At 48.3% G+C, this 24,586-nt stretch overlaps 1 protein-coding gene across 3 annotated transcripts in view; it reads right to left on the bottom strand.

Moving 5' to 3' along the window:
• Positions 1-24,586, bottom strand: part of PKNOX2 (PBX/knotted 1 homeobox 2) — a 262,352-nt gene that overhangs the window by 37,367 nt on the left and 200,399 nt on the right. For all 3 annotated transcript variants that reach the window (XM_066259631.1, XM_066259633.1, XM_066259632.1), the window contains one exon: positions 7,832-8,003. In XM_066259631.1, coding sequence (XP_066115728.1) covers positions 7,832-8,003 — 172 coding nt within the window. The remainder of the gene's footprint in view (positions 1-7,831; positions 8,004-24,586) is intronic.

Below are 24,586 nucleotides of genomic sequence, written 5' to 3'. Positions count from 1 at the left end.
TAGCTTTGTCTTCTCCAGTGAAAAGATCCGATTCCTTAAACCTTTCTTCTTGTTTCCTTTTCTCTCTCCCTTCTTCCCTTCCTTCCTTCCTTCCTTTTTTTCTTACATCTTCCTTTCTTTTTCCTTTCTTTCTCTGAGCTTTCCTTTACTGGCTTATTCTTCATATTTAATCAACATTTTATTCACTCATTTATTTTAAATATTTTTGTAAAGTAATATACACACATTCACACACAGAAAAGTACATATATTTATTTATTTTTAAAAACTTAGCCAATAAGTACTTATTATTTAAAAATAGAAAATACAGGCCCTGGCTGGTTGGCTCAGTGGTAGAGCGTCGGCCTGGCGTGCAGGAGTCCCAGGTTCGATTCCCAGCCAGGGCACACAGGAAAAGCACCGATCTGCTTCTCCACCCCTCCCCCTCTCCTTCCTCTCTGTCTCTCTCTTCCCCTCCTGCAGCCAAGGCTCCATTGGAGCAGGGTTGGCCGGGCACTGAGGATGGCTCTATGGCCTCTGCCTCAGGAGCTAGAATGGCTCTGGTTGCAACAGAGCAACACCCCAGATGTGCAGAGCATTGCCCCCTAGTGGGCATGCCGGGAGGATCCCAGTCGGGCGTATGCAGGAGTCTGTCTGACTGCCTCCCCGTTTCCAACTTCAGAAAAATACAAAAAAAATAGAAAATACAAATAAGTAAAACAAAAAGTAAGATGCATCCCGATAGCTTTGATGAAATGAATATACACACTCTGCTTAACCAGACCCAGAGCACAGCACTCAGAAGTGTATCTACGTTTTGGTCTGATAAAGCACAAATGGAGGATTGCTTTTTTTGTGGGATAATAGACTTGGTTTAAAGATTTAAGAAGGTAAACTATAATGGTATTCCAAGGCTATGAATATATAGGTCCTACTCAATATTAGAGAAAAAGATGGGTGATGCCATTAATGTGGGGTGGCCACCTGGCTGAGCAGAAGGTCCGTGGGGTATCCTGTCACTCAGCCTGGGTTTGAGTCCAGGCCTACTTAGAAATGTGGTAAGATTAGGCCAGCTAATTTTACCAGATTTCTCCAAACTTCAGTTTCCTCACTTGTAAAATGGAGTTATGATCATCCTCAACTCACAAGATTTGACAAGAGCGAAGGGAAATAGTAATGTGAAAATGTTTTATAAACCACAGGGTTTATATAAAGCATATACATTTTTAACCTCTTTTAATAATTTCTAATATCTTGTTGGCTTTTCTGTTGCTTATCCATATTCAGATAATGGGAAAATAATCAGTCCCCACTTTTCTTCTATATTTATGTTTTAAGTAAATCATCCTCTGTCCTTTATGTTTGCAGTTTGGGGGTTTTTGCCTCTAAATCAGAATAAAACTGTGAATTATTAAACTATTTTTCTAAACAAGCAATGTCATATAAAAAGTTATTCCAAATTTTTTAGAGCAATAACAATTCCATTTAATTTAATATCACCAAAATGTGATAAATGTGTCCTCAAGCCTTTGCCTCAAGTTTTGCTCTATCTTTCCGCTTTTCTCCCTCCTTTCTCTTTCAAACTAAACAGCCCGTGTTTTCTGAGAAGTACCCCTCAAAGAAGCAAAACAAGCTGCAGCCTTACATTTTTGTTTCATGCCATGATGTACTCGCCCCACAGGTCCCAGGAAAGAACACAGGATGGGGCTCCTTGTTTTCTATGAAGTCATGTGGCGTGATGTGCTGAATGGATTATTTCCTGCCTGGGTATTCTGGACAAATGTTTTAACTTTCTGTCAAATTTAGGATGATCATAATGCCTACACTGTAGAGTTATTGTAAAAATGGAACAAGATAATGGATGTAAATATTCTGGGCATGGAGTAGCTACTTGATAAATGTCAATTCTTTATGCCAACGAACCCCTCCCGCATCTGAGTTCCTTCTAAAAAGTGGCCTCTCTTGTAGGAGCGCGGCCTCTTTACTTGATAGTCATAAATTTTGCCTTTCAAAACAATTATATACAAAGCACTTTACAAGTTGCAAAAATGCTTTTCTCTCCATTATCTCATTTGAGTCTCACAATCACTGGACATATCTCTCCTGGAGACGGAGACAGGAGGGTGAAGCTCAGAGATCAGGCACCCTGCTAACCCGCCCGCAGCAGTCAGGGGGCGCCTGGCCTCTTTCTCTCTGTGAGTTGGGAAGCTGGAACTACTTGCCCTCACTTGCAGAGGAAGGAGTTTATAAACACATATGCTCTGATACTTCCTGGGGTCATTAGGGCAGCCTCGGCTAAAACCTAATCAGGAATTTTTCCAGACCAGACAAGCTCCACCCAACCAGTTGTAAGTGTAAGGTCTCTGCAACAAGAAATGGGATTTGGAAGAAAGATGAAGACCAGGGACTGGGAATGCCAGCTTATGCGGGGATGGAATGAACATTTTTATGGAAGCCTGACAAGATAAATACTTTTCAGTTGATAACATGGGTCTCTTCCTCTGATGCCCTCATTTGGAGAAGCAATGTGGTATAGAGAAAAGAGGTGGGCTTTGGGAGTTAGACGCACTCGGTACAAATACCAGCTTTGTCACTTACTGGCTTATGGGTTCTTAAGTCTTGAGCTCTTCCTCTGTAGCTTGGATAGGGCCAGAGCGGGAGCCCAATAGCAGAGCAGGTACTCTAGAACAGTGGGTATGGAGGCTGAGGTCTGGGTCTTCCACCTGCTGAGCGGCCCTAGACAACTTACATAATCTCTGCCCTTTCCTTTCCTCCTCTGTGAAACAGGATAATAAGAGCGACTTGCTCCAAGTTGTACTGAGGATTAAATGAGAGTTGGTAGAAAAGACCTAAAAAGAAGACCCAAGACACAGAACTAAGGAAAGATCAGCTACAAGGCAGTGTAACTGTGAGGAGTGGGTGATGTGACTCCTCTGCCACGGGCTAGCTGTCTGACCTTGAGCTAGTGATGTCACCTCGACGCTCAATCCCCTCATCTTAAAATGGGACTAACAGTAATAATATATTCCCCTGGGTGTAAAAACAGGATTAAATAAAAAATTATATGTAAAGTGTTTAGAAGAGCACCTGGCACCTAATTAGTGCTTTATAAATGTTCATTGTTGCATCTTAGATTATTCTTATTTCCTTTCCCTTCCGTGGTGTCCGTAGAAGATCATGCCCCTAACTGGGCAAAGGGGTCTCCACCGAGGGCTGCATGGGTGACTGAGCAGGGCTGGCCAAGTCTCCGTGGGCCCCGAGCTCTGGCCCGGCTCCTTCGCAGCCTCGGGCCTCTGGCCCTGCCTCCTCAGAGTGGGCCCAGGGGTCTGTGGGGCCCCATCTTGGAGCTGGCTTTGCGGTCAGGCAGCCATAATCTGTCCCTTGAGCCACACCAGAGTCTCATTAAAACGTGCCCCATAAATGTTAAAAAATTTACACATAAAAAAATTCCATGCATGAAACTGAAACCGTAGGTTTTACAGCCTCGGTTTGAAATCTTGCATAATATATAAAACCTTGGCCCTGCTCTGGGGGCCTGTAAATCAGATTTTATAAAATAAAAAGCTTTTACCTTTCAAAGGGGTTTGGGGAACTTGCAAATTTTACAAACTTTACCAACTGACAGTCAGAGGCTGTTGGACCCAAGCAGGGGATCAGCGGGCCAGGTAAGACAGAGACCCAGTGGGTGCAGAATGCGCACAGGGACTGCAGGACAGAGTGGGGCTAACCAGGGGCCGTTCCAGCCTACCTGCCAGCAGCTGAAAATGGGAGGTAGAGCCGGTCAGAGCGTGGGCACCGGGTAGAGTGGGGAGGACTCTTATAAAGGAGTGCTTTATTGCCCCTGGGAGAAGAGAGGCAGGTGATGTCGTGGAGGGAGCATCATATTAGGAGCCAGAACAACTGGTTCTGGTCCTGAAGTAATCTCCCTTTTCTGGACTTCGGTGTCCCCATTTATAAAATAGACTTGCTTCTCTCTACTCTTGTGTTTTCCCTAACAAGCAGGGGGAGCAGCTGGCCAGTCAGGAAGGGAAGTTCTGTCAGAAACTAGTCTGGGAACCTCTCTGGTCTTTGGGCGGCTCTAGGAGAGCTCAGCCCGCTGTTCCCATGGGAACTTGTCTGGGAGCAGGGGAAGGTGCAAGGAGAAAGTTGCTGGGCAGGCGGGCAGCTGGAGGTGGGAGGATTCAAGTCCAGGGGTGGACTTAGTGGGGCTGGGGAGAAAGTGGATCAGAGTTCTAGATCTCAGGGTGGGACAAAGTTTTGGGGACTCCAGTGTCCTCCTGACAATTTCATCTGTGAAAGTCAATATTCAAGGGCAGAAGAAAGCCGCCCTGACACACACATATATATAAAATAAATCTCTCAATTATCTCAGCTCATTTGCTTGGGGTCTCATTTTATGTCCCTGCTCCGCTGCGCAGTATATCTGTCCGGATAAAGAGTTACAGTCCGTTGGGCTACGTGTGCGGGGTTGTAAAAAATACAGATGCCAGATTAACTGGCTGTGGCACTCGGCAGCTGATTGAGCTGATAATGACGCGATCTGACCTTTTTCTAATTTCTAATTATGTGCATCTCGGCTGTGCTGGCTACATGATTCTTGTTCTAATGACGGCTCCTGTGGTGGCCTCTTCATCCCCGCTCCTGACAGGACTACAAGGGGGGTGGTGAAGGGCACTGCTGGCTCCCCAAGTAAAGTTTCGGGGGCCAGGAGGTGAGGCTGGGAAGCTGGAATGCCTTGCCTTAGCAATGCTGCATTTGAGATTAACCTTCTGGATGATATGTATTCTTAAAGGCCATTTAGTTTCACAAGCCATCTCACTGATGTTTTTATTATAGTCACTTGAGATAGGTGTATTAGATCTACAGGTAGGAAACTGAGCTTCCAAGGAGTGAAGCCATCAAAGTCACGCAGATGGCAAACAGTGAAACCAGTCTCAGGTCTTTCATCTCTAAGTGCTCCTTCAACTGTCCCCATTAAAGTAATTGACCAGTCATTGGGAGGAACACTGTAAAGTATATGATTGCCTAATCACTATGCTGTACACCCAGAACTAATACAAAATAATATTGAATGTAGATTCTAATTGAAAAAAAATATTTTTAAAAATGATTTTAAAAATAAAATAATCAGGACTGGCTAAATCATCTAGGTAAATCAGGGCCAGGGGAGTGGATGGGCTATCCAAGGACTGCTCCACCAACCCGACCACTCCCAGCCTGGTTCCCTGGGAACTGGGAATGCTGGCAGCTTCTACGGTATCTATTCCCCGAGGTCAGACTTGGCACATAGCAGACACTTAACCAAGATTTGCTAGATTGAACCAAGAAACCTGATTATTTGAGTGAACAGATCCAGAGAGCACGGGCAGTATTGGTAAGGGGACAGCACAGAGTTGGGCGCGTTCCAGCATTTTCCAGGCTGTACCAGAATAGGAGGCTGTCCTCAGTGGGTCTTCTAGAGCGCACCTGGCAAGCAGTAGTGGGCGAGGTGTGTGAGGTTTATATCCCCAGGCTTCTTACCTCTGACAAGGTTGAAATTGTTTCACATCATTCAGTCTAATATTAGGTTTTTTTTGTTTTTTTTTTAAATTTTTATTTATTTATTCATTTTAGAGAGGAGAGGGAGAGACAGAAGAGAGAAAGAGAGAGAGGAGAGACAGAGAGAGAGAGAAGGGGGGAGGAGCTGGAAGCATCAACTCCCATATGTGCCTTGACCAGGCAAGCCCAGGGTTTTGAACCGGCGACCTCAGCATTTCCAGGTCGACGCTTTATCCACTGCGCCACCACAGGTCAGGCATATTAGGTATTTTTTATCAACTCAGGTCTCAGTTTCTTTATGTGTCAAGTGAGGGGACAGAGCTATGACCCCCAGGTCCATTCCAGTTCCCATAGAAATGGCTGCCTCACCTCCTGGCTTGGTGGGTGCTGTGTGCATGGGTTCTGAGACCAGTTTCACAACTGCAGTTTTCAGATTCCGACCAGTTGAACAGCAAAGCAGGGCTAGACCAGTCTGCACTTACTGTCTGACCAACTGAGGACCTGCACAGGGAGAACTCTCTCCCAAGGGGCCTGGGAGAGAGTAGTCTGTGCTCTTGGGAAGTGTGGCTGCTCCATGCAGCCGGGGCAGAAGGAGGGCAGGGATGGGTAGAGGCAGATCTGGGCCCCCCAGACACCTGCACCAACAGCCCTAACGACGGGCTAGTGTCATCCTCTGGCCAAGGCCTGCTCCCTCTGTAAACGCTGCCCCATCATAACACTTCACACATTTCCAGACCAGGGTGGGCTCTCCTGGTAGCTTTTCTGGACTCCATAAATATCATATTCAACTTTTTTTTTTAACATTTTTCTAAATTTTATTTATTTATTTATTTGTATTTTTCCAAAGTTGGAAACGGGGAGGCAGTCAGACAGACTCCTGCGTGCACCCGACTGGGATCCACCCGGCATGCCCACCAGGGGGCGATGCTCTGCCCATCTGGGGTGTCGCTCTGCCACAATCAAAGCCATTCTAGCGTCTGAGGCAGAGGCCACAGAGCCATCCTCAGTGCCCGGGCCAACTTTGCTCCAATGGAGCCTTGGCTGCGGGAGGGGAGGAGAGAGACAGAGAGGAAGAAAAGGGGGAGAGGTGGAGAAGCAGATGGGCACCTCTCCTGTGTGCCCTGGCCGGAATCGAACCCGGGACTCCCGCACGCCAGGCCGACACTCTACCACTGAACCAACCGGCCAGGGCCCATATTCAACTCTTGAGGGAAGTAGTGGGTGGATAATTCACAACACAGAATAATACCGAAGTCATTGAAATCTATTCTGCAAGTGCCCTGTGGGTGTGTGTGCACATGTGCACGTTTTGTTTATTCCTTTTTGGAGTCACATTTGCTTTTCTAATCCTCCTTCTCTTCAGGGGGCAGGTGCCAGCTGACCTCTGGATGCAAGAGGTCAGCACTGCAATCAATCAATTTGTGGATGAGAGTTTTGCAGAGTTTCCAAATACACCGTGTATAATCTAGTAATCCACTCACAGAAAAATTAAAAAAAAATTGTGGCTAATAATTCCAGGATGACCATTTATCATAATGAATGAACAGAGAGCATCCTCTCCATTGCTCTTTCTCTCTCAATAGATTCCCAGGGCTAAACGACAATTTCAAACACCATCAAATCTGGTGATTACCAAACCTTGATAATAGCAATTGCCCAGAAAATGTTTAAAAATGTAGACTTATAGTCCCCACCAAATGTACTGATTCACAATTCCAGGTGATAGGACCCAAGGAAATGTATTTTTTAAAAATCCATAGTGATGATCTGGATGACAAGCTAGGTCTGGGAACCTGATCTACTTGTGTCCCCCTAAATGAGCAGGATGTCCGCCAGCCCCTTTCTCAACATGACTGCGTCTCCAGGTCTTTCTATCTACTGATGTGCTTGAATATGCCTGCCACCTCTCCTCCACACTGTAGTGGACCAGCCGCCAGCTCCTCGCTGGGCAGCCGGACAGAATTACTAACATGCCAGGACTCCACCCCTGAGAACCATCTCCCCAGACATTCTGGGTGCTACCACCCTCCTTTCCTCCTGGCTGCACTGCAGGAGGCTGGGCAGGGGGTGCTGGTGCCACACTGGGCAGAGCAGAGAAGGTGAGAGCTTTGGCAGCAGACCCTGTGCCTGCAGCTCTTGGTTTAAGGAACTTAGAAACAGTTCTCAGCTGCTAGAGGTGCACTTAGTGCCTGCCTCAGAGTGGGCACACTCATTTTTGGTTGAATAAATGAATGAAAGGATCATTTCTAGGGCATTTGGAGGGAACCACAGAGGGGAAGACCCTAGCCAGGGTGGGGTTTGGGAAGGTCTTTACCAGATTGTCCAGTTCTGGGTCATCGCTGAAGAAGGGCTTGTGCTCCTGCTCCTGCTGGTGGACAAAGTTCTCGATGTCCACATCAAAGCTGGCGGAGGTGATGCACTCTGAGCCCTGGGTGGCCTGTTCACATTTCTCAAACAGCAGCGTCAGAAGCGGGAAAAGAGGGTGCCTGTGGGGACATCAAGAGCTCACATATGCGACAAGAGACCTGCTGTTGGCTGGGCTCAGAGGCCACCAGGGTCCCTTTCCCATTCTCCCATCACCTCTTCTTCCAAGGTCCCACTCTTTGAGAATGTCCCCAGTCCCCACGGTCAGCCTAGATGGCAGCAATCTATGCCCTGGTGGGGAAGAGCCAGTCTCCCATTCCTGGGGCGTCAGAGGGCTCATACACCTCCCCTCCAGGTGCCGAACTTTTCTCGTTGGGAAGATAAGCTGCAAGGATATTTGATGAAAGTGGTGAGTATAACCCATCAGAGAAGTAGATGTTCATTTCAGGTTCAAGGTCAACAACCCAGGAAGGACATGTGGGAAGTGTCCAGACAAGTCCTGGACATGAATGTGAGTGGTTGGTCACAAACCCATTGTTGGCTGTCTGGAGCCAGCCAAGGGCAACACCGTGTGTCTGCGAGTATATATCAGGGATGGGTGTGAGCCTGAGTTCTGGTCTGCACCTGGAGGGCAGGTGTCTCCACCTGGCCTGCTGAGTCAGTTCAGGTCAGACACCTAATTACATGAATATCATCTCCCTGAACTTCTCTATCATCACACACTTAGCACATCTGCAATGAAATGATTCTTTGCATCGTTATTTGCTCACTGTTTTCCTCCAGGATTGTCCTTGTCTTAACAATCATTGTATCCATAGGACCTTGCACTGCATGCTTATAGAAGGCATTTAATATGCAGTGACTGACAATGAATTAGGGAGTGACGCATATGCGAGTGAGCATGGGTGGTATGTGGCGTGGTCCTGTGATGTATCATGCGAGCTGAGGGCTTACCAGACTGGCTCTGGAGGTCTTAGCTGAGGTGCCATTGACTCTGGGAAGCCCCGTGACTGCCTCTCCCTCATGCTATGCTGATGGTTCCCTGAGGTCTTCGCTTTATCTCCTGCCTTCCTCACTTGAGTGTGGGTTACATGAGGGCAGGAAGCAAGCCCACCTTATTCATCTGTTTGAAGTCTATCAGAGGTATGTGGATCCCAATAAATTTTTGTTGAAGGCATATATGTTATGAGTGCGTACCTATGTGCATGTATAAGTGCACATCACCCTTATTTCTCTTTAGTATGTGTGAATTGCCATCTTAACACCCAGGATGTGTGTATGTGTTTGCATGGGTTGTTGAACTGGACCCTGGAGCCCCATTCCCTCCCATGGTGGTCCTGTCTGGTCTCTTTTCTCAGTCTCCTAGGACCACAAAATCTAGCTTTTTCTTTTTGATTAAGCTCTGCTTGCTGAGACAGGAGGAAGCATGTGTGTTGGGCCTGGCCTCCCGGCCTCTGCAGAAGGAGGTGTTCTGGCCAGTATTGTACAGTGAAATTTCTGCAACAATAGAGGTGTTCTATAACGTCTGCTGTCCAACATGGTAGCCACTAAGTAATTGAGGCCAATGGACATTTAAAATATGGCTGTTGTACCTAGGACACAGAATTTTAAATTTTATTTAATTTCAACTCGTTTTTTTTAAGTAGCCAATGTGGCTAGTGGCTACCACACTGGAAAGCATAGTAAGACTTGAAAAGGAAACCAGACCATGCTTTCCCTCCAGTGTGCTGTGAGTAAGCACACTGAACACCCAGCCTACACAGTGTTTGCAGGTGGATGGGGACCCTACGGCCTGTTCCATTCTGGGATTCTAATAATTCTAGGCAAAACCCAGAGGTGCTTAACCCTACCCACACTCAAACCCATACATGCTGGTCATTCTTCCCAGGCTCGGGGCAGTGAGACATGAGGGGAGACAGTCCTGCTTCAGGTGAACTGCTTGGCTTGGATACTATCTCACTACCCCTTGTTTAGGAAGCTGACGCATTAGCCACAGAGCCCCAAGGCTGCAGGCTGGGTTATTTATTGTATGGAAGGGGAAAAGTGTCAATATCTGAGGGTGGTCCGTATGCAGCCCCAAATCTCTAGAAGATCTAGTCAGCACCCTCCCCCCTCCCCCAGGAAGCTGCTAGGGAAAACAATGGGCTCACTTAGCCATCCCGCTGAAGACAAAGAGAAACCAGGTGAAGGGGTTAAACTCTAGTGTAAGTCTTCATTTGCAGCCTCTAATACCGCAGCATATTATAGTCTAATCTAACCTGATCCCAGTTTAATGCAAGCTTCTCCTGGCCCTGAGTGGAATACCAAAGAAAACCTCGGTGGCTGTAATTTAAGCAGAGCCTGCAGTGGTTTAGCTGAGGGACATGAAAGGCAAATTCCAGACGGTGTTATGAATTATTGCGCCTGATGAACCTTCCTACTCTCAACAGATGCCTGCTGCCATTTAAACAGCCACTAGATCAATTAGGAATGAAAGGCACAAATCGACTCTGTACAAGGGCACTAAATTACCAGGAACTAATAATCCGCAGCACTGTGCCAGGTGGTGGGGTGCACCCCCACCGGTCACCGCTCCTTCCCTTCTCACTCGTTGGAAGAAGGGTGGGCAGCTGCTGAGTGAAGAGAGGTGGTCTGTGTGCACATGCATGCGTGTGCACTTGTCAGTGAGAGCACATGTGAGTGTGGTGTAGTTGTGCCGTCTTGTGTGTCTTCATGTGCGCACACACAATGTTGGATCCATACAGTATGTGGAATGCATACTGTATGTGGGGTGCATGTGGGTTGTGTGTTTGAAAGCAGAGTGCTGATTTTGTGTGCTATGAGTCCACCATGTGCATGTGCCCTATGTCACCTGTACATGGTCCATGTGGGGATCGAGTGTTCCGTGCACACACCACAAGGGGCCTGCTGGTGACTGTGTTCCCCACATACCAGCACTAGAGGTAGAGTGGGGACAGGAGGGTGGTCTCCTTTGCCACTGTCCACACCCCTGCAGGGATGAGAGTGGTCAGGGAGGGCCTCTCTGAGGCAGCGGCATTTAAATTATGCCTTGAATGATGAGGAAGCAGTCATACAAAAGTCTGAGGGAGAGGCTTTTCTAGCAGGAGAGAAAGAAAGCACTTGAGAGAGGCATGAGCTTGGCATGTTCCTGGAATAAAATCCAGATGAGTGTGGCTGGAGCCAGGTAGGCAGAAGGGGAGCAGAAGGAGAGGAGGTTGAAAGGGTAAGCAGGAGTCCCATCACAGGTCTCAGACAGAGCTGGGTAGGGGGCTGAAGGTGGGGTGCGTGGGGGTGTTGTCACACACACTGGGAACAAAGTGCACCTGTTATACAGTCTGTGTTCTTTTATAATCTTCTTAATTTCAGGTGTCAGACCTCCCCAGTATGTGTGTGTATGGAGGGCCTATCTGGGGTGTTTTCTGGGGCTCCTTCTATCTCTCAGAAGAAACCATGCTTTCTACCCCCTCTCCCCCGGGTTAACCAAGAGCTCATGGAGCTAAGAGCAAGCTTCTAGGATGCTGGCATGGCTGCCTTTATCCAGCCCCTTCCCACCTGAGCCAAACTATCAGCTCCAAATTCCTCCTTCTCACACCCTCTCCAGCCTCCTTCCTCCGGCTCCTCCTTCCCCAGCCCACTGTCCTGCACCCAGGAGTTCTGATGGGATCCAGCTTAGCCGTAATGTTTCATACAGACCACAGCGAAGGGCAGTGGGCTGCCTGTGGCTCCCATGCCCCACCTGCCCGGACCCCTCCGTAAATCCAGACTGTCACTGTTCCCTGCCACCTCAAGGGCGGGGACTGCTGAGACACTGCACCGCAGCCTGTGAAACAGGTTCAGTTTCCCGATGACTCAGCAGGGTCTGTGGCTGCAGTCACACTGTGGGCTTCTCCAAGGCTGTGACCAGCCTGGTTCCCAGCCCCTTCCCCATGGCCGGAGGGCTGACCTGTATTTCTAAGCTACCCTGCAATATCACCCCATAGGCTGGAGATGAGGCTGGCAGCCACCTCTAAGAAGCCTTTTCCAGTGGCCCCCATTGCAGGTTTGATGAGGGGCAGGGCAGGGACCCTAAGAGCTGGTGTCTTAGTCACCTGGGATGTGAATGTCCACCAGGTGTGCAAAGGGGAAGAAGAAGGATTTCCAGTTAGGCATGGGATAAACACCTCCCAAATTTAGTTTGTCTAACCTAAATGGGTTTTAAGGAGTTCCCAATCATCGCTGTCCAGATCTCTCCCATTGTGGATCAATCGTCCTCAGGCTAGAAGCAGGAACGTGGAAACTACATCCCAGGCCCCAGAAGATGAGTAGACTATGAAAGACGACCATTAGACTTTATTTCCAAAGAGCCGAGGACATCTGACCTCCATAAGAGCTCACCTCTATCCCTGATATCACCCCTCTCTTCTATATCCCCTCTACCTGACGCCCCCTTCACCCCAATCTCTCTTAAGCCGTTCAAAATTTGGAGGAAATAAATCTCACTGCACCAACTCAGTGAGAGTTTGAGCCTCGTCAGTGCAGAACAAATAAAAGGAGTGAACTGGCATGACATTTACTGCAGAAGAGAGGTCGTTTCCAGCCACTAATAAAAAGGATTTGACACAGACTAATAAAGAGAAATGAATTTCTCTAATGGCCTAATTTAGCACACTCAGCACTGTGGCTGCGCCTGGCCGCTGGGAGGGCAGGAAGAACCAGGAGCAGGGAGAGGGGCCAGGCTCCAGCCGAGGGCAAGGGAAGACGATCCCAAATAACACTTTATCATCTGTTTCCTTTTCCGAGTCTCTACCCCCACCCCACCCTCATGACCTCTCCCCAGGAGCATATGAACCAAAATCAAGCTCAGGGTCTGTTGCTCCTGTTGGCAATCCAGAGAGATAAGGGCCCTATCCACAGACTCACAGTCGTGCACGAGCTTCAGACAGTGACTGACCGGATCTGCAGATTTCTGCAGGGGTCTAAACCCTCGGTTGGGTTAATTACTTCTGACCTTTCTGCATTTGTGTCTTTACATCACCCAAACTCACTGGCTAGGAATGTCCAGTTTGGGGCCAGGATGTGTAGGAACAGTCCCCATTACTCAGGATCCAGACTGGGCAGGATTTTGGCTGAAGCCCTTTGTGGAGGTGAATGTCACTTTCTCTGTTGTAGCAGAGAGGCGGAGACTCCCTCACTCAGGCCCCAGTTTTTCTTTAGTGCAAAGCAACACCCCCTACACAGTAACACACACACACACACACACACACACCTGAGAGCATCCTTGGGTGGTGGGTTTGGGTTTCAGCACAGCTCATATCAGCCCTCCTCACTTCATGACAGATATTCTTAACTAAATTGGCTCAACAGGTTTCCCTAACATTTCGGAAGACCTCCTGGGATGGAAGCCACAGCTTCCTGGTAATTCTTATATTCGTCTCTAACTTCAAGTTCCCCTATAAGGCTAAAGTTTATCTCCTTTTGTTAAAAGGACTCATGAAAAGATAAGAGGACTCTGTTCTGCTTCCATTTCTTCCTCCTTGGACAGCCTAGGTTTGAAAAAAATATTTTTAAACATTTCTTCCTGCTTAGAGGATCAGAAACAAAGAAGCAGAAACAGGAAAAAAGAGGGAATGCAAAAATAGAGAGCTTTAGAGAGGCTGAGATGCAAAGACCATGAGAGACAGCGACGGGGACAGATATACAGACAGAAACAGCACCACAGGCTGAGAAGTAGTCACACGCATACGGAGACACAGTGTTGATTCTCTTTCTGGGCGATAAACCTTATGATTCACAGTCATGGCCCTCCATCACTTCTGAGCCTCTCAGCCATCCTTCCCCTTGTGACCTTGGCCAGGACTGTAGACCTCAATTATGGGGCCAGTCAAGTGTGTGGCAGCTTGCCTGGCTGTCCACCTTCTCTCCCTGTGACTGACCTTGGAGCCCCCAGGCCCGTCCTGCACCTCATCTCCCAGTCCTCGTTCATTCAGCTGGGGTGGAGGAAGGTAGGCAGGGGCACCCACTATCAGTGCTTACCCCTTCCCTGAGCCCTGGTTGTTTCTTCTAATGGGGATGAAGGGTCAGAGCCCTAGGCCCTTCCTAGCTGGGATGAGGATAGACCGAGGGTAGAACGTATAGTAGGAGAGCAAAATTTCTGGGTGGAGATTTCCAGCGGGACCAGAAGCCTGGTCTGGGTTGGACTGCTGCAGAGGACATTAGTCTGTTGGTTGGTTAGGTGGGAGGAGGTGGACAAGCAGAGACTAGGCTGGCAGCTCCAACTCCTCAATTGAGTTGTCACTGACACAAAGTAAAGGTCTCAAGTTGCCAAAGGCCACCACCCTGGAAACTGTGCTCAAGGGCTGAAATTTTTATTTATTTCTAGTGCCCCAAGTCCCCAGGTTAGCGGTCACTGAGATCCACAGAATCTGACAAAATACCCTAGAGCCACTTTCCAGGACAGCCTGCTGCCCCTTTCCTGGGCATCTATTCACTGCCAGAAGGCCCCTTACAAGTATTCATTCTGAGAACTGTTGTGACAGCAGGTGGCCCCCGGCCCCTGTACCTGCATGGTCCCCCTTCATCAGCTCAGGCAAACCAGACTCCCTGTGCTGGTCCTTCATTCTCACCTATCTGTTCCTGTGTTTCCACCAGTCCCTTCTAATCATCTTCGGAACCCAGCTTAACACGCCATCTCTTCTACGAAGGCTCCCTGATGGCGTCTCCAGTGAGAGGCAGCAGTACCTCCTCTGAACCATCAGGAATGCTTCAGGTTTCCACTGGACCTACTCCTGATTTAGGGTGAGAAGCTGCGTGGTCTGAAAGCAGCACAGACGTTGGAGCCACATAACTGTGTGACTTTGGGACAAGTTACTGAATTTCTCTGGGCCTCAGATTCCTTTTTTATAAAACAGGGACAACACCACTACTGTGCAGGTAATAGTAAGGATTAAACAAAGGAGCATGTAGAGTGTCTGACACTCAGTAAACTGTTCCTTTCCCCTGGAATGGTATGTGGGCACCTTTTTTATTCAGAGCAACATTGACACCATCCGCTCCAATCAATTTATATTCTCATCTCCACTGACTCATTTGGCAGGGAGAACAAGCCCACATGCCAATTCAAATAAAGGTACAGAAAGAGAAGGAAGAGAGGCAACATACAATTTATCAGAAACCCAGAATCTCATTTTTTAACCAAAAAAGCACTGCCAGTAAGAATTTATTTTTATTTCCCTTATGACACATTAAATTCTACTAAGTGCAGCTGTTTGTGCACAGCCCTCTTCCTCACTCCAGGGTATGCTGCCCTGGTCCATGATCTTGCCCTATCACTGTGAATTTCTGAGGGTCAAGCACAGTGCCTGGCGCACAGCAGAAGCTCGGTAAATGTCTGGTGAATCAATGGGAGCGAATGACTGAAGAAGGAAGCAACACCATGAGAATGAAGGTTCTGAGACACAATCCCGAAGTTCTTTCTGGCTCAGAATCCATTTCTACTGCAGTCCTGGGATCAGATATTGCCATCTGGCAGTTTCTAGCCACAGTTGCTACAAAAAGACCTGCTTTCTTTGGGCTCTGCTGGGGTGTGTGTAGGGTGGGGGCTGACAGAGCCTCAGAGGGAGGGGAGTGACGTGAGGAGATGCTCGCCCAGCCCTCCCCTCCTCTGCTCCTCAGAGGCACCAGATGGAGAGAGCTGAGTGGGGTGGTGGTGAACAAGCCAGCAGCTCCTAGTTGCATGTATTTTTACTTCAGGTGTGACGCTGACACCATGCATGTGTATTTTTAGTCCTGCCCAGTGGGCGGTGTGTTAGCCCTGGTTATCTTGAGGAGGACTTCTTGTTGCTAAATTGGAATTGCGTCTGCTACTGTTCCAGGGTTCCAACTGGCGCTCTTCCCCCAGGTGGTGGACAGGTCTATTTCTGGAGAGTGTGGGGCCTAGGGCAAGCCACAGTCTGCTCTGTACCCTCACTACACACACACACACACACACACACACACACACACACACACACACCTCCCTCCTGGCACATTTAAAAAATGTAAAATCTCAACAAAGTCATTGTTAAGTCTTCAAGGACAAGAATACAAAGAACCTAAAACTTGATCTCAAGTCCAGCCCCTTCATTTCCCCCCCAGTCTTATTAAGAGATAATTGACACATATCACTGTATAAGTTTAAGGTGTACATCGTGATGCTTTGACTTACATATATAATACTATGAAATGATTATCACAGTAGGTTCGGCTAACATCCATCTTCTCATACAGATACAATAAAAAGAAAAGAAAAATGGAAAAAATTCTCCTTGGCATGAGAACTCAGAATTTACTCTCTTAACGACTTTCCTGTATGTCACACAGCAGTGTCGGCCGTCGTCACCACGCTCGGCACTGCATCCCTAGTACTTATAACTAGAAGTGTGTGCCTTTCGGCGCCTTCCTCCAATTTTACCTCCCCTACTGCTCTCTTTTTCTACCAGTTTGATTTGTTAGTTGTTTTCGTTTTAAGAATCTACCTGTGACATCATACAGTATCTGTCTTTCTCTTTCTGACTTATTTTATTTAGCATAATGCCTCTGAGAGCCACCCATGTTGTCACAAATGGTAAGACTACCTAATTTTATTGCTGGATAATATTCATATGTGTGTGTGTGTGTGTGTGTGTGTGTGTGTGTGTATCTTACATCTTTACCCATTTATCTATCAATGGGCACCTAGATTGCTTCCCTGTCTTGGCTCTTATAATAATGCTGTTATGAACATGGGGGTGAAATTAGCTTTTTGAGTTTGTATTTTTGTTTCCTTTAATATTCTGCTCACAAAAATTAGGGGATACTTTATTGTTTCATATTCATTTGAAAACATCCCCTAATTTTTGAGAGCAGTATATACACCAAAGATTGCTGGATCTTATGTTCATTTAATTTTTTGAGAATCCTCCACACTGTTGTCATAGTGGCTGCACCAATTTACTATCCTGTCAAAAGTGCGTGAGGGCTCCCATTTCTCCACATCCATGCTGGTACTTATTCTCTCTTGAATTTTTGATGACAAGCCCCTGCATTTTAGGGATAGGTAACCCAGGCACAGAAAAAAGAAGTAGCTTTCCTGAGGTCAGACAGCTAGTGAGAGGCAATCGAAGCTTCTATCCAAGTCACAGAGATTCCGCCAGTCCCCAGAGAGAAAGCACTTCGGGGAAAGGGATGGTGTGGAAAGGGGAGCCCTGTCATTGCGCCTTGGTCACTGGCAGTGACTAAACACCTACTCACATGTGTTTGGTGGTACTCAGTAAGTTTCAAAGTGCGTTTCTATGGACTTGCTATATTTAAACACCCAATATTCTTTTTTTTATTTGCATTTTACTTATTAGCAAACTGAGATGCCAAGTGGTTAAATAACTATATCAAGCTAATAAGTGATTAAGTTGGAATTTAATCTGGGTAGCTCAACACCAAATTTTGTGCTCTTACCCTATCCTATGGACCATCTTTGAATGATTATTGGAATTACTTCCTCCTCCTCTCCTTTTCTCCCTCTACTGTCTTTGAGTCATATGTGTCCTGAGGTCACAGAACTGAGCTGCCATGTTTTCCCTTCAAGGGTCGGGAACATTGTAGCCCAAGAGCATCTCTACTCATCAGATGAGTTCCCAGAAGAACTTTCTCTCCTAATAATACTCTGTGTTTGGACAGGGCTTTAACATTTTTTACAGATCTTTCATTTTTCTCATTTGACATCTTCCTGGTGAGGAAGGAAAGTTTAATTTAAAGAGGTTAAATGATTTTCCCAGTGGTAGAGTCAGAAGTTAGACTGAAGTCTCAGTCTTATGGTCGTTACACTTGACCACAAAATGGACCAGTGCTTGGGAGAGTCAGAGAGCGGTGCTCTGGTGGAAAGAAGAGCAAGGCTGGCTTAGTGCAGCCCTGGGGAGAAACCACTGGTCATTCGAACCTGCAAAACCTCTGCCTGCTAACCTTCCTTCCACTCCACCCTATACCACCCACTCACACGAGCAGGAGGCCTGGCTGCTGGTGTCTTCCCTCCAGTAAGGGGGCAGATCCAGTCCAGTACTTGACAATGAAGCCATAGTCATTGTGAGCCTTTTCTATTAGCATTGGCTATCTCCTTCAATCCTAACATAACCTTGTGAGGATGAAAGGCATTGTGATTCCAGGTTCTGCATCTCGTACTGGTGGGCCTTGTCTTTGCCAAGTACCTGGACTTCTCAGTTCTGCCTCAGGCCAGGTGGTGAGCTGTGGGGGCAGCAGGGACCACTGCCTCTGAACACACCTGCTCCAGCTGTAGCCAGTGTGTCTGCCAGCAGGGTGTGTGGAGGCTGGGTTGGGGGTGGGGGTCTTCAGAGGCCTGCAGGAAGGGCAGGGAACAGGCTTTCCTGCTGCTGATGGAGAAGGGGACATGGTTTTACTTGTAGATGACGGCTCGGGCAGGGTCACTCCCCCAACTATAGGAGGAGTACATTTCTCCAGACAGTTGAGATGTTAGCTCTGATGCCAGTGCATTCACTTATCAAAAAGCCAGGAGCATCTGCTGGGGCCCCAGCCCATAAAGCCCAGGACTGGACACAGCCAGGACCTTCTGCTTCTAGCACCTGATCCAGAAGTATCTGGTTCTGACTTTTCCATTTGAAATGGCTAAACTTCTCCCACACATTCTCAGGATAGCTCACCCAGCACGTTCCAGGAACGACCAAGCACAATGCCGGGGAAGGCCCAGGGTTAAGCCCCAGGCTCAGCTCCCCCGCTGCACAACACCCTCTAGTCACATGGTGGAAGGGTTCCCTAAAACAGTGGTCCCCAACCTTTTTTGGACCACGGACTGGTTTAATGTCAGAAAATATTTTCACAGACCGGCCTTTAGGGTGGGATGGATAAATGTATCACGTGACCGAGACAAGCTTCAAGAGTGAGTCTTAGACGAATGTAACAGAGGGAATCTGGTCATTTTTAAAAAATAAAACATCGTTCAGACTTAAATATAAGTAAAATGGAAATAATGTAAGTTATTTATTCTTTCTCTGTGGACCGGTACCAAATGGCCCATGGACCAGTATCAGTCCATGGCCCGGGGTTTGGGGACCACTGCCCTAAAAGACACTTCATTAAGAGGGACAAGTTCCCAGGGCCCTGGCCGGGCTACAGCTAAAGAGGGCAGTCACAATAGGACCAGCCCCTCTGTCCAGCCCCAAATGAGGGGCTCTTCCCACCCCATCTTCTAGCCCCGCCCCAGGAAAGGCAGCTTGGTGGTCATTGCCCCTGGGTGTCTCCTCCCTTAGGACAAGCAGTGCAGCTCTCCCACACGCACTGTGGGCAAGCAACCGTCCTACGGGTCAAGTTTGTAGGCTAGCTACTTTCTATGCCATCTCTCTCCCATTCCTCAGACTAAACTTTTCCTTATTCAGAAACCCTCCTGGAAACTAATGTGATGCTCTACCCACAGCAGAGTGCAGTATAGGTTTACTTGAATTGCAGCGTGAAGACCAGTTGACTGGGAGCCCTCTCCTGTCTTGCCTCTTGCTGCTTTGCCTCTCAGCATTTACTTCTAGCCTGACCAGCCCCTACTTGCGTTTCCCCAGACTTCTAACAGCAGCACACCTGCAGAGTGCCCACCCTATGCCAGGTTCTCTACCAAGCCCTTCATGTGCACTACCTCACTCACTCCTCATGACAACGCTAATGAAGAGACAGCACTAGTTTTACCCCTATTCTACAAATGAAGAAACGAGGCTCAGAAAGGTTTAGGGGCCAGTTGTGAAGGCAGAAGGTAAACCCAGGCAATCTAAGTCCAAAGGCCATGATCATCATCCTGGATCCCACCTCTCTGAATGCACCAAACCACCTCACATCTCAAATAGACTGTGGGGATGCGCGCTGGCCTTCTGTTTAAAGTACCCGACGCCACCCCATCCCACCCCACCCTACCCTAGTCTACCTAGCAAACACTGGTCTGTATGTCGGGTAGTATCATATGAGATCTAATTTTAGACTAGCTTTTTACGACTAAGAAAACTGAGGCTCAGAGAGATTAACATGCCCAAGGTGATGAAGCTAGTTATCACCAAGTCTATTTCCAGGGCCCATCCATTCAGAAGGATGGTTGCTCAGGAGCAGTCCGAACTCTGCCCACTGCCCTGTTCTGACCTTTCCCCAAGTGAGCGTGGATCTAGAGGGACCCAGTTGGGATGAGACAGGAACAAGTATAACGTAAACAGGGCTTTAGAAACGCTGTTGCTTTTATTGAACTAGAACAGGACAGCAGTATGAGCTCTCCAGGGGCAGGCTACGTATGGGGAGAGAAGGTCTGAGTCTGTGGTCTTCAGGGAGATGAGACTGATGTGAAGAACGAAAAGGTCTGGGTGGAAAAGCTACAATTCTGAAAGCTGAGAAAGTAAAGAGGCAGGTGTATGATGTGATGTGTGACAGGGTTTCTGGAGCTGCCAGAAAGGAGCGTGTTAATGATAAAGTAGGGAAGGTTTGGAATCCCCTCGGAGAAGGTGGGGAAGTTGGGGCTGATGGTGGGGCTTTATTCAAGCAGATGGAGAGAGAGAGTATTGGGTACAATCTAGGAAGGAGAAAATTCATTGCCTTGGGGTTAAGGGGAAAAGTCACAATTGCAAACTCTTATAAAGCACTTATTCTGTGCCAGACACTGTTCTAAGTATTAATTTATTATGAGACAATATTTCAAATTTAGGACCCAGGAGTAGATCAGGCAGGCCTGTTAAGATCAAGGAATGTAGGATCATGGCTAAAGACATGACTGAAATCATTTCAAAGAATTGGTTATAAGATATGTTGAAAAAAAATTTTTTAAATAAAAGATGTATGCCCTGGCGGATAGCTCAGTTGGTTAGTTGTTATGCCCAAGCATAGAGGTTGCCCATTTGGTCCCCGGTCAGGGCACAAACAGGGACAGGTTGATGTTCCTGTCTCTCTTTCTCTCCTTTCCTCTCTCACTAAAATCAATCAATAAAATTTTTTTTAAATAGATAAAAGATGTGTTGAGCCATTTAAAAACAGAGATCATGTGCCTGTAACTTGGTCCCTTGCGTGGGGTCTGCACTTAAGGCTGGTGAGAGTCAATTCTGCATCTCTAACTCTGTTTAGTGGCATCACACTGGTAGCTTGAAATGGGCCATGGTGGGAGCATTTACACTGTGGAAATCAGCAAATGCTACAGACCAAGGCTCTCCTCTCCCCTTGGCCTGAGGGCCAGTCTGCCAGCACACCAGCCTAGAGCCGTGGCATATACAGGGGGTACTGACTAGCCTAGTTAATGAGTCCATTCTACAAGCACTGGTGTAGCACATCATCTAAGCTGCTGACTCTTAAGGTACAGTGTAATGCCCTGGGGACAAATCATGAATAAAACCTACCTTCATAGAGTTAATGATCTAGTGGAAGAAACAGAAATAACATTAATGCAATAAATTCAATTGTAAGTGATGCCACAAAGGGAGAATACAGTTGACTCTTGAACAACATGAGTTTGACATGCTCAGGCCCAGTCATACATGGATTTTTCCCCCAATAAATACATGGCCCTCCACATCTACAGGTTTATTACCTGTGATTCAACTAACTGTGGATCAAAACCCAGCATTTTTACATTCCCAGTGTGGCTTCCCCAGCTGCAGATCAAATACACTGTATTCCCTTCGTAGTTGGTTGAATCTGTGGATGTCAAAGTTATACTTGGGTTTTTGACTACCCCGGGCTCAGCACCCTTAAACCTCTCTGTTGTTCAAGGGTCAACTATACATTTGGTGTGGCACCCGTTCACCCCTCCACCAAGCTGAAGCTCAGTTCTCCAGCATTTTTAACGGAGGAGGGAAGCATACTGCCCCAGTCTGTTCCCGATGCTCATGCCTCCATGCGGCACTTCCCATCAATAACAGGGAACATCTTCAGCACAGGTGAGCCACCTCCTGGGTTCTCAGAGAGGATTCCAGCCCCAGGGTGAGAATCAATATGCCTCATGAGCAATCCCAGCAAAACCAGCCTCCTCCTCCACTGCACCTGGCCAGGCCAGCTCTCTGCCCATGTTCTGCTCCCTAGGACATCATGGTTTCCATGGGAACACACTCACTTCAAAGGGGGAAGGAAGGAGACTAGAGAGGAGGAGGGAGAGTGAAAGCTAATTCTCCTCATCCTCTGGGCCCTTCCCTGCCCTGCTGGCAACCTGACTGCCAGGTCCCAAAGAGTACCGGGCCGCCAGCATGGAGCCGTGAGGCGCTTTGGCTCAAGCTACATTTTAACTTCTTGGAGGAAAAATCCAGGGTTTGAGGTGGGTGCTGAGGAAGAGAGAACTGAGTGAGTTCAAGCCTGCAGTCCCCACGGCATGGGGCCTCCTCCTCAGACTCCCTCTCAGTGTTGTTCCTGGGCCACAAGCACAATTACCTGCGATGAGCATCCAGTCACCAGATCTGCTTAGATTTGACTGCAGTCATTAATCTGAGGGGGACTCCTGGATGCCTTGCTGATTAGCCCAGATGATGCTCTGGTATGATCCAATTAAAGACAGACTGGGCCTCCCCTCTGCCCACACACACACATACACACACACACACACACACACACACACACACACACACACACTGCCCACATCAGAGGGAACCAGTGCATTTCATTAACACATCCTCATACACTAAACCCTCAGGGGCACTGGCAGGCTCCCTTCTCACAGGCACCCCTCCCTTCCATCACACAGCCCTGTAGGGGCCACAGGGAGGGCCTGGGCAGGGAGGGGACTCCCTCTCTCTTTCTTCATCTGTGGTTCTAGGAGGGGCCATGGTGGGGGCTCTCAAAAGTCAGTGTGGGCCCTAATCTGAATGGAAAGGGTCTTGTTACATTTATTGACATGAAATGCCAACTCCCTGAAGTGCTTTGGAGCAGCCGGGCTGCCCTAGGCAGGCAAATCTAATTAAAATTACCCACCCTACAGGAGGCTGAGTTCCCTCCCACCCATCTCACAGGGCTGTAGAGGGTAGCTGGTACTGATGGGAGAGGTGGGGCTGTGGGAGACAGCCCCGGGGCAGGAGGCAGGCAGGAGGGCTGCACCGAAGAGCTGGGCCAGGGCGTTGATGTCCTGAGATGCTGTGCAGCCATGTTTGGCTGGGCAGGTGGCAACCAGCAGAGACAACCTGGGCAAACCCCAAGGGCTGTGGAGTGGTCAGCCTGGTAGGAGAAAGTCAAGATCAGAAGTGAAGACGAATAGGAAGAAGTGACATCCTGATGGACAGTTCCCGTGGGGAAGATCACCTGTGTCTTCTGCAGGTTGGCCTGGGTGGGCAAGGAGCCTGGGATCCTGGGAAGACCTACGGAGCCTATGGAGCAATTGGTGGAAACAAGGGGACCTCTATGGTATGTGCCAGACATGCTGCCAGGTACTCACACGGGCTGTCTCCCCAGTTCTTACCAGACCTGCTGGTGAGGCTCTGTCATGAAACTAGCACACAGAGGAGGAGGGACTCAAGCCTCAGTGTCTGGAATCTTTGTGTTACACCATTAATCTGGGGGGTCCCTCTAGACCCTGACCTGTGCTCACTGTAGTTTCCTGCCCCCAGGGATCTGGGAAGGTGCTTAGGATCAGTCTTTAGTGTGCACATGAAGCACTGGGACTTGTTAAAGTGCAGCTCACAGATCCTCAGGTCTGAGTGAGGCCTGAGGTTCTGCATTTCTAATCAGCCCCACTGACACTGCCTGCTGTGAACCCCCGTTTCCATAGCAGTGATCCAGACGGAGTATAATGCCTTACCCCCAAGTCATCAGACCATCAGGCAGTTTCAGAGACCATGTTATTTTCTTCTCCCTTAACACCCCTCACAGAAGCATCAGCCCACCACACAGGTTAATTTACAGGTGGCTATGTCGCCTAATCTGCCCACACCCCACTGCTCTGGCTTCTAGCCATTCCCGGGACACAGCAGGCTCCACTCTGCCCGGAAGATCCCACTCTGCCCATCGCTCCTCCTGGTGAGCTCCTACTCGCCTTTAAGATCAAACACATACATTGGCTCTTCTGTGAGGCTTTCTCTGTTAAGGCTTGGACCACACTGTGCTGGTTTCTTTTGTGGAGAGGCAGAGAGCAGCCCATGCATTTATCTTTTTAGGTTCATCTCTTTGCCCTGGAGTCCAGCATGTGCTGTGAGGGTGCAGTAAAAGTGTGTGAAGGAAGGAGGAGGAGAATGACAGGAGGACTCAGTCCCAGAACAGGGGATGGGGGGAGGCTGCCTTGCTCCTCCCCCTTAGACTCTATCTGACAGGAACTGTGACAAGACGCTGTGGTTCTTTGGGCTCCAAGAGCTTACAACCTGCAGGCAGCTGGGCCAGGTCGGTGCTTTGGGCTGGGGGAGGAGGGCAGGCACTGTGATTGATCTCTCCTCCAGGCCTGGCAAGCACCCTTGTGCCAGGGTCTATGGATCAGAGACCACTGTTCTGGACTCCCAACTGTTGGCATTAGAGACATTCAGCTCATCTGAGTAACTAAAAATAATGCCAATGATAATGATAATAACAGCCATAATCACTACCATTACCATAAAGGCACTGTCATTTGGGGGTAAGGAGGAGGGCAGAGGACGGAACCCATTTTCTTCCTATCTACGCTGGGTGGCCCAGCCACATGTTAACGACATTAGCACCTGCTGCAGCATGTGCCTGGCCACAGTTACGCTGAGCTGCTGGTACACGAATGTCCACGCTCACACAG

The sequence above is a fragment of the Saccopteryx bilineata genome, chromosome 2 (genome assembly GCF_036850765.1).
Source record: "Saccopteryx bilineata isolate mSacBil1 chromosome 2, mSacBil1_pri_phased_curated, whole genome shotgun sequence".
NCBI lineage: Eukaryota > Metazoa > Chordata > Mammalia > Chiroptera > Emballonuridae > Saccopteryx > Saccopteryx bilineata.
The sequence above is the reverse complement of the archived record's forward strand: the minus strand, read 5'-3'. Positions and strand labels throughout refer to the sequence as shown.